We start from the raw sequence: 11,284 nt of genomic DNA on the forward strand, positions 1-11,284 counted from the left end.
ATGAGCATTTCGTCAGAGCGATTGGACAGAGATGAATATATTTTTTGTCCTCCTGTTCTGGAAACATCATCAGTGCTGCGTGGCGGAGAGTGGAGATCTCCGTGAACGTCAGTAATCCGTCCACTGCTGCGATATTTTCCACCAGTCCCGGTGGGGGAGGTGGTGCGTTCTCTGCATGCACCTGGGCTGGGATTGGTGGTGGGGTCATTAGGCCTGGTGGTGGTGGTGGGATAGGGAGGTGAAGTAGTGGCGCATGTAGAGGGATGGGAACTGGTTGCCAAGGGAAGAAAAGGGGATTGACTTCTATCGCCTCCTGAGAAGTGTAGAAAGGTAGTTGTAGTATTTGATTCGGGTTCATTGGAGGGTTGAAGTGATGGGAAGATTCCAATGATTGTGGAGATTTTGAAACAAAGCTGGGGCAATGGCTGGTGCTAGAGGATCGAGTATGTTGGTGAGCCATTGTTGGTTCGTGTAGTTTTCCATCGCAAGGTGCATACCCTCCGTGATCAGTTGCGCTAAGAAATTTGGGTTTTGAATAATGATCATCGTATTGATTCCATTGATGTTCATCGTAAAAAACACTGCTTGCCCCTGTAAGGCCTGTTCAATCCGGGACTGTGGTTGATGTAGTGGGTGCACTAGCTGAGTAGCAAAAATCAGCGGGTGATGAGCCACTATGGGTGGTAGTGGGTGAAGATTGTTCATTGTTAGTGGGGATGGCCGAAACTGGTAGGTTAGTAGTAATGGAGGGTTTCTCCGATCTAATGGGTGTATGGGTCTGACCATTTTCAGGTTGAGTAGTAGAATATAAAGTTGAAGAGAAGTGTTGGGAAGAGTTTAATGATTGCAAATCTTGAGTTGGGGATATAGAAGGTAAGGGATTGGTCGTATTTAAACGTGCAGAAGTAGCTAAATTGTTTTCTATGGAATGTAGAGAGTCTATCTGCATGGCATTGTCCACATGGCCATTAACATTAGCCATTTGTCCAATAGGATTTGCCATCTGTGAAGATGGATTGGGGAGCAAGTTTAGAGGGTGCTCTTCAGTGGCCCTAGAGTAAGAAACTGTGGTACTGGTGGTATAGGTGAGGTGGTTTTGCAGGGTAGAGTGGGACACGTTAGGGACACGTGGCGATGTATTAGTGGAAGGGTTATTGGTTGTATCGAAGAGGGTTTCTTGGACTCCAAATCCATGATGGAAGGTTTAGAATCAAGGAAATCTAAGGGGTTATCGACTAAGGTTGGTAGTAAAGAAAATTGATTAGAAAGCACAGAATTATGTTACCCTTTCCTTTTTTTTATTAGAATCCATTCGGGAAGATTCATTTGCATGAACATTACGAGAATGAGGGGCAGGGGTTGTTAAGTATGGAGGACATAGAACCTGTAACTCTGGAAACTTGCTTGGATTTGGAAGAACTAGGTCTATTTTTATCTTTCAATCTGGATTCCTGAACATGCTTAGATTTAGTAGGATTAACAGATTTAAACGATAATTTTTGAGTAGTCAAAAACTTACCAGAATCAGCAGAAAAAATCTTAACATTTATACCTGCGCTTTCCGAGGTATTTTTCGAATCAGCAGATTTCACCTGTGGTGGGGGCTGGAGTGGTCGTTGTTCTCGACTCTTTGGAGATCCCTTCCTTTTGCTAGCAAAAGAAACCGTTTGCCAGTCATGAGCAGTAGGGACACTGGATGAAGTTGCATTCTCTGGTGACTCCTTGGATGGAGATTGAGCGGAGGCACCGTTTGGTATGGGTTCTGAAATATATGAACAGCTCCCTTGAGTGTGACCTAAGCGACCACAGTTCTTACATAGGAAGCCTTCACTCTCAAAAACAATGGATTGAGTGTGAGATCCAATTTGAATGCGTGTAACCATTGGTTCTTCCAATGGCACTTGAATTCATAAGCGAGCGTAGCGTCTACGCAGTGTTGAACTGGTGCAGGCATCGCTTTTAAGAAGTTTGCCGATGGAATTGCCAACCCTCTGCAGGAGTAGGCCATCATAAATCTCAGTAGGCAACTGCGGTAAGCGAACCCAAACAGCAGAGTGCGTTTGTTTGGCTTCACTGGCCACAAAATTAGGCTCCCATCATTTAATTGAGAGCTAATGACCATTGATAAACCAGGGACCATTCTTGAGTACATGGGCCATGTTTTCGTCCTGAGAAAACTTCACTATAAAATAGTCGAAACCCAGATCGATAAGAGGAAAAAATTTCGATGGTTTCCACAAGTCTTGTATTTTTGTCTTGAGGTAGTGGTGAACAATTCTCTTTCCAATTAACTTGATTATTAATGAAAATTTCCATGGGAAGTGGAGTCGGTCTATGTCCTCTGCAGACAAGTGTATCGTTTTAATGCCATTTATGATGTTGTCCACCAGATTCTCCTGGGTATTGGCTTCGTTTGGGGAGGGCTGCAATTGGTCATAAATGTTCATGTCCTGGTCAATAATTGGTTCTTGAGATAAAAAAAATTCTTTGTAGCTAGTCTCAGGTGTTTGAGTGTCAATTACGGTAGAAGTGACCAAAATATCCGGTGGTTTAGGGGGAATTGTGTGGAAGTTGGGGTCTGGATGTGGTTGATCAATGTTCATGTGGAAGTAAAGATGAAGGAAAAACTTTTGAGAGAATTAAGTCTTCCCTATCATAACCTAATGGGCTTTAATTCTTTAAAGTTACTGGTTTGTAAATTAATAATTTGTTCATATTTGACAAAAACTTTAATGCAAATATATGATGCCGATTAAAGCTATTGGATTCGGCCGAACCCAGCCCCAAAGAGCTAGCTCCGCCCCCGGTAAAAATCCAATCATTGTCTCATTATAAAATATGAGTAGACAAAAAAGTGGACGCTGTTATAAACTGCTTGTACATATTGTCCGCTTTGGCGCACCTCACGGCTTTAAAACGCGTATACAAGTAAAGGCTTCAGGCCCAGCTTATAAGCACGCACACAATCCCGTGTGCGAGCGATGTGGGAACTTCAAGTTCACAACACACCCCCTCATCGCGAGCATCGTGCTGATAACGTGTTATAAACTGCTTGTACATATTGTCCGCTTTGGCGCACCTCACGGCTTTAAAACGCGTATACAAGTAAAGGCTTCAGGCCCAGCTTATAAGCACGCACACAATCCCGTGTGCGAGCGATGTGAGAACTTCAAGTTCACAACAGACGCAACATTTATTTAAGGGACCAGTATAGATCCCTTTTTCTTTGATACAAGTAACTAGTTGAGTATTTTGGAGATTTTCAGAAAAGTATTTAATATGTTTTGATACAGATTTAATTTCCTTATCACTAACTCTTGAAACTCCATAGTCTTAGCCTTTTATTAATAGCAACATTTTTTTATTTATGGTTTAATATCATAGGGTTTGAGATAATGTTTCCTTAATAATAGGTAGGAAAGGAGAACTTGTAGGGACAAATTAAGAAAAATAAAATAACCTGTATAAATTTATTACCATACTTATACGAAATTGACCATATGTAAAGATTTTTCCTTTCATCATTTATAGGGTAGATTTTGTAAATTAAAAAATAGTTGTATATTTACTAGTATTTGTATAAGTTCCCCTTCCTTTTTCTTTGACACAAGTAACTAACTACTTGTATGAATGATGATTCTAAGCCACAGAAAACAAATACATGCAACATCTTTCATAAAAAATATGTTGAAGGCTGAAGCATCGTAAAAGCTAGTCTTTTTCAGTCACTTGTGCCCACATAACTTCTCAGCTTACCATGACATTTTAAGTTTTGCTAAGGCAAACTTTAAAATTTCCACCAATTAATGCAATGTAAGATTCGAATTTTGAAGTATATTTATGACGTACTTTTTCCGTTTAAAGAAATGTTGACTAAAAACTTTCTACAGTTTACCATTATTATCTTCTAGTTTTTCTGGATATTCCACTCGGTAACTAATACCCATTTTAGGGGGTAAAACATTCTTTACCTAGGGATACTTCATTAAACTTAACTCGAGGATGAAAGGGTACTTATTAGTCACAACCTATATGGTTACCATTATTGTTACATTCTATTTCGAGAACATCTTGAAACAGTATCCCAACAAAATTCATATCGATGATCATAACAATAACGGAAAAGGGCCAAAATTACCCCTGAACTTTGGGAAATAGTTCATTCATACCCTTCGTTATACTTTAGGGTCAATTATATCCTTACCGTTATATTACGGAGTCAATTATACCCTTTATGTCAAATGGCTGCCACGTGGCATCATCCCAAACCTTCAAAATTATTTTCCCCCCAAATAATTTTTACCCACTAAAATAACCCAACCTCGATCCGAATTTATTTTATTCAGCCAAACTAATACAGACCCAACCCATTTACCCTAAAAACCATTACCCCCCCCCCCCCCAACCCAAAACTCCCACACACTCTCTCAATGCAAAGATATAACTCCTTAAGGATGCAACTAGAAAGAACAGAAATCAACGTGCAAATTAACATTCCATGGAACTACTTCAATTGTCTTGACTCTCAAAACCTAGTCCAAAGTTAAAAAATGATCTCTAAAAGAAAGATGGCACAACCTCGAAGAACCCTGCAGAAGCTAATCACACTCATTCTGATGAAGATGTCATTTATTTGAAATTCCGCGTTTGCTTTTCATAAAGATATCCTAAGAACACGCCTACTAGCCCAGGACATCAAATATTGGGTCTTTATTAGTTTGGCTAAAAAAAAATGGGTCGGGTTGGGTTATTTTAGTGGATAAAAAATTATTTGAGGGGAAAATAATTTTGAAGGTTTGGGATGATGCCACGTGGCAGCCGTTTGACATAAGGGTATAATTGACGCCATAGTATAACGGTAAGGGTATAATTGACCCTAAAATATAACGAAGGGTATGGATGAATAATTTTCCAAAGTTCAGGGGTAATTTTGGCCCTTCTCCGTAACAATAAAAAGGGCAGCCCAGTGATCATAACAATAGTTGTTTAAAATATGTTAAAAGATAAATAATAATTATGAAAGTTCTTATTCCACAAAAATATATTTCAAAATGCATGAAAGTTGTACCATAACGCTACCCAAAAAAGCTATTTATTGTTATAATATTACAAACAAAATTGTGGTGAAGAAGAAAAGGGGGTCAATTGAATCAAATATGCAATATCCATCAACATCTCCTCCTTAATTAATATTGTAATTATTGAGTGTGTGTACATTTTTGTCTTTCCCCCATCCTCCCTTGCACCACATGCATCGATCAACATCTCCTTTTTGGGGACCGGTTTCATCATTCCATTGATAAATTCTTCAATACCAACAAATAAATTTCCCTAACCCCTTCACCAGTGTACGTATATACACGGGCGGAATTAAGATTTTTACAAAAGAGTGTTAAAGTATAAAAAAAGTAAATATACGAATAAATTTAGTAGATTCAACACATTATATATATTTTTATTTTTTATTTTTTTATTTATCTACACTTTATAATTTTTCAACAAAGGAATATCAGTTGACACCCCTAATACAATTGATAATTTGAATTTGAAGTACAATACTTTTCTTTCGTTGAGTACGCTTTTATTATCTAGCCAAGCCAAACCGAACTTACTATAACATCAAGTCGAGTCTAGCTCAATTGAGCTTGTTATAGACCAATTCTAGCACAATCGAACTTTGTTAAAGTATAACCTAGCTCGAACATAGCCAGCCAATTAGTTCGAGTCAACTATTTAGAAATGCAAAGTAATAAATTGGTTGATTAAATACAATATAAGTACTATATTACTCACTACAAGTAAGTACAGAAATGACAACAACTCTTTGGTAACAAAAATAATATTGTTGGCAAAATTCAATATTTGGTAACAACTTAGTTTGATTGCTGGCATATTTAAAAATAAACTTTTTTTGTTGCCAAACAATTTAATTTTGTTGTCATGTATTGACTATTGTTGCAAAAAGTACTTTTGGCAACAATAAAAAAGTTGTTGCACGTCGTTACAATAACAGCCGATGGGAAAAGTTTATGCAACAACAAAAAATTGTTGTTGCCAAAAGTACTTTTTGTCGCAATAGTTAATACTATGACAACAAAAAGTTTGTTGGCAAATGTCTTCTTTCTTTTAGTGACTGCAGTATAATTGAATTTAGAGGTGTCAAAATGGGCTGGCCCAGCCCAACTCAACCCAGCCCTAAAGGGCCAACGAATTAAATGGGCTAGGACGGGCTGACCCTTTTAATTGATGGGTCTACGAAATGGCAGCCCAACCCAACCCTAGGGGGGCCGCGGGCTAGGACGGCGAGTGACCGATCCAGGATTTTCATTCAGGGTGTTCGGAAAAGAAAAAAAAGCTAAATATACACTGTAATTTTTTGCTGAGGGTGTTCAAAAGTTAATAAATGCACATAAATACAGAAAATTTACCCTATATATACACTGTAATTTTTTACCGAGGGTGTTCGGCTGAACACCCTCGGCTACACGTGCATCCGCCCCTGGACGACCCTGCCCTTTAACTTTTTCTGTCTTCTGAAATAACATTTTCTAAGTGATTTTTGGTACAATTTGAACATGAAAGTTTTGCAATATGAAATAGAAGAAACTTTTGCAATGTGAAATAGAATCTTCTACCACCCATTCTTGCGCAAATTCATATCATAGAAGAAAAAATTCAAGAGAACAAACATAAATTATTATTTTTAATCACTAATTCAGATCATGTTCAAAAGAAATTAAACATAATATAAATTCTAAGACTAAAAATTATTACTCCAGTTTCTAATTACTACTTAGTACTAAGTACATTCTTTTTTCTCATTACTTTTTATCTTTTTGTTTATTTTACTTATTTTTTTTAAAATGAATTAATTTATTATTCTTTTCTGGCCTCAAGGGTTGGCCTCAGCTCAACCCTTGAGGCCGGCGGGCCGAGAGAGGCTGGGCTTTTAAGCCTCACTTCTATATGGGCCAAAGAAATCTTAGCCCAACCCTACTTAAATTAAAGGTTTGGTTGGGTCGACCTCGCGGACCAAGCCCATATTGACCGCTCTAAATTTGAATTATACACGGTTTCCATCAGCTTCCTAGCTATGCAAAGAGTCCTTTCCAACTTGTTAAATGGCAAATGCCAAGCTTTAGAAGTAGATTTGATAAAACTGACTTTTTTGTTAGTTAATTGTAATTAGTACGGTCTAAGCAATACTTGTATTTTGGAGCCACACCTGGAGGAGCCCCATACTTGCCCAAGCTCCACTACGAGAAAAAAGAAGAATGATGACAGACGAATTTGTTACAATTCCGTCACAAATTCAACTTTGTCAGAGATTTGTGATAAATTTCGGCCGTCATATATTCGTTCGTCTAAAAATTTTGTAATGAGATAATGACTCTGCACAAATATTTGTGACGGAATAACGTCCGTCTCAATTAGAGACAGATTTTTCTAATCGGTCAAAAAAGATTGTAACAAAGGTTAAACCCGTCATAGATAGTGTGATAAACTAAAAATAGAAAAGTTTGTCACAAAATTAAATTTTATTATTTAAATAAATAATATTTTATAAATAATTTCCATAATGTTGAATAATTCATTAAATAGTAAGAACTTGTTTGTTAATTATTTACTATTAAATAATAATAAATCATTAAAAATCATATCTCTATTGGTTGCCCTCTCACTCTTTTATCCTAACGACTTACATTACATGTTGTTTCATTGTCTTCTGATGTGAGACATCAATTTTTCCAAAACTTGTGACGAAAAGATCCTTACACAATTTTGTTTCATCACTAATTCGTGTGACGAGATATTCTGTCACAAAATCAAATTATTTTAATTAAAATTAGTCTTGTTAAAAAAAAAATTGACAGAATTCTTATTTCTGTCACAATTTTATGACGGAAACACAAGTATGTCACAAAGTTGTGACGAAATTGTAAGGTATCCTCATTTTTTTCATAATTTATGATAGAATTGTGACAAATATTTGTGACACGCATCATCATGTCTGTTATAAATTTATCACAAATTTTAGCTAAGTGACCGTTTAAAAATCAACTCCAATTTTCGTCTACAGTTGATAACATTTATTGAGTTGGGTAAATTAAAAATTCAATTGTTGACTCATCATAATATGAGAAGACAAAAAGTGGACACAACACTTATTTATTTTAAATGACGTGACCAAATCTTTGAATAATTTCTTGTATTTTATTCCCTCCGTTCATTTTTACTTATCCATTATTCTAAAAATAGATTTTCACTTTTACTTGTCACTTTTAGCATATCAAGAGAAGACAATTTATTTTTTCCTGTTTTATCCATAGTATTAATTACTCACTTCAAATCATTTATCCAATAAAAATATGCATCAATTAATATGGGTACATTGGTAAATTATGTACTCTATTTATTATTTCTTAAATAGCGTGAAAAGTCTAAAGTGGACAAGTAAAAGTGAACGGAGAGAGTATTTCTTTAAGTAAGATCTTGTAACCAATCATGGGCGTTGACGTTTAATTTGCTGGGAATGGTGTCGTGATCCAGATTGTATGCGATAAATGCCGATGCACCTAACATACTCTAATCAAAACTACTCCCTATAAATAATTTAAATATCTTAAACATAATGTTCCCAGTCTTCATCCGATTTATTTATGTAATAATGTTTGATAGCGTATGAACTTTAAAAAAAAAAAAAGACTTCCTATACGTATACTCATAAACATGTCATGCAAATTTCTGGGAGTATTAAAGTATCTTTAATAGTCAAGTGAGAAGTTCGAATTAATTTTTTTTTTTTTTTGAATGTATAAATGATGTAATTCTTCTTAAAATAAACTAAAAAAAAGCAGTGACACATGAATGGAACAAAGGGAGTATTATTTACTTCAATTTGCAATGATGTAATAGTACTTCAAAGTCTGTCATAATGGTGACCAAACATACATAATTATGCAATAAATATGTTCCTTCCAGCTCGGAATACCAAAGTATGGAAGAAGGAGAAAGAACTATAATATGAAAAACTCTTACAAGAACACATGAAGGGAAAGAAGATGAAATTTCAAACACCTTCTTTAATCAACTTCTTTAACTTAGTTTGGATGAAAGAAGAATGTCATTGACCACCTTTTCTATGTTCACATAAGATGACCCTGTTGATTTTTTTGCAGATTCTTGAGCCAAATTCTTCCATTCAATTGTCTTTTTCTTCATTTCTTTGCCTTTTTCACCAACCATCAATTCCCTCACAAGGCTTTCCACTTCATCCCTCTTCACATTATTGTCAATCTCCATTCCTACACCCCATTTAGTAACAGAAAACCAACAATTTGTTTGTTGTTCTGCGAAAAAGGGCCAGCAAATCATAGGGACCCCACTACTAATACTCTCGAGCTCGAATTCCATCCACTGTGAGTCAAGAATCCTCCTATTGCTGGATGGTTAAGTACTTCTTCTTGCGAGCACCAACTCGCAAGCATTCCCCTCTTTTTAGTTTCTTCCACGAATTCAGGTGGAAGAATTGCTTCATCACCTGAAACAATATCGGGTCTTATGATCCATAAAAAGTCTTGCTGGCTATTTGCAAGTCCCCAAGCAAATTCAATAAGTTGATTAGGAGTCATAACAGTGATACTACCAAAGTTAACATAAACAACAGAGTTTGGTTCTTTTGTGTCAAGCCATTGTATGCACTCTGGCTCCTCTTTCCATAGGCTCGAACCGAGCCCCTTCAAATTCTCGTCATCGACGTGTTTGACGAGTAAATGCAATGGCCCTATTGGGTAGACTGGTGGAAGGAGAGTTTGGAGCGATTCAAGAACTTCACTCTCTAATGTCTCGAAGGTGTTGAGGACAATTGCAGAAGCTTTTCTCGCTTTCTCTGTTTCTTGGAGAACAAATTTAACCATGAATTCATCTGGATTTGTAGTTCTCAAGAAACTTGGAAGATCCCTTAATCGTATGTTCTCCATTCCTGGTATGCAATCCAAAGTTGTCTCTAGGTACCCATTTGTCAAGTAACTGGCATCTACAATTTCACAAAAGAGAAAAGGCCAAAGACATGCATATATAACTAGGATTTAGCTAAATACATCAAGAATACAAGTAAAGCCTCAAATAATAGCTAATTACTTTCATCTATCTAAATTTTAGTGGATAGTGTTGGGTGACTGACGGTATCATAAACCTATAATTTCAATAGAAACATAAGTTCAGTTTAAAATTTTTTAAAGATTGAACCATTAAGTTCTAATTATGAATTCGCTTCTGGATAGAGCTATCTGGTACCTGATTGAAGGTACCAATTCTCCGATGGAATAATCGATACAAAAGCAAAACTTATTGAGGAAGAAAGTATTTATACCTTTAAGTGGAGTATATCCTTTTTCACTAATGGTGGAGTAATGCATGTAACCTAAGAAACCACAAGCACTGGTGGTCCAAAACAGAACTTCAGGGACTCCCAATTCTTGCGCTGCAGCAAAGGTGAAGCTCATGACACCATCCGAGACGATGCAGGACACCGGTGGCACTTCCAATGTGTTATTGAGCTTTGCAAGAAGATCCTTAAAGGGACCCAAGCAAGTTGTAGTTGTGGATTCACATAGAGAAGGTATGTCTTGCGTTGCATCGGCATCACAAGGGGGAAGGCCATCAGGAATGGTCTCGTAACGGAACGAAGAAAGGCCGTTGAGAGCGTTAGGACCACGAGACTTAAGGAGACGCCTATGGTTATATTCAGTGTTGACAAAAGTTATGTGAAAGCCTTTGTGATGAAGAATTTTGGCTAGCTTTAACATGGGGTTAATATGGCCTTGGGCAGGAAATGGTATGCACACTGCATGTGGCTTTTTTAATTCAGCACTAATGGAACCCATTCTTTCTATTTCTCTTTTTCAAAAATCTCTCGAAAGGGAAATGATGGATTTTGTATGATTTTGATAAGAAGGACGAAAGACGATAGAGATATTTATAGGTGGAAAAAAAAAAGTGCCACAAAAGATCAAAAAAATAAAAAGACTGTTATAAAAGGGAAAAGCTCTGCAAGTTTGATTTCAATCTGGAACTAAGGCCGGTTACGAAGTCAAATATGACTTACTATATTAATATAATATATTACACGTATTCATAAATTATTAGTCCGATTTCTCCCTCCGTATTCTTGAAATATATATATACTTGCTACTCCCTCCGTTCCATATTACTTGGCCATATTCCTAAAAATATATATCCCAAATTATTTGTTCATTTACAAAATTAAAATAAAATTAATTAA

The 11,284-nt window shown here is 36.4% G+C and overlaps 1 protein-coding gene across 1 annotated transcript; it reads right to left on the bottom strand.

The window, feature by feature from the left end:
• Positions 1 to 8,869: 8,869 nt before the first annotated feature.
• Positions 8,870 to 10,960, bottom strand: LOC132603964 (7-deoxyloganetin glucosyltransferase-like). The gene is given in 3 exon segments (XM_060317267.1): positions 8,870 to 9,404; positions 9,407 to 10,036; positions 10,373 to 10,960. Coding segments are annotated over 3 exon segments (1,452 nt in total). The 5' UTR covers positions 10,887 to 10,960; the 3' UTR covers positions 8,870 to 9,096.
• Positions 10,961 to 11,284: the final 324 nt, after the last annotated feature.

The sequence above is a fragment of the Lycium barbarum genome, chromosome 7, assembly GCF_019175385.1.
Source record: "Lycium barbarum isolate Lr01 chromosome 7, ASM1917538v2, whole genome shotgun sequence".
NCBI lineage: Eukaryota > Viridiplantae > Streptophyta > Magnoliopsida > Solanales > Solanaceae > Lycium > Lycium barbarum.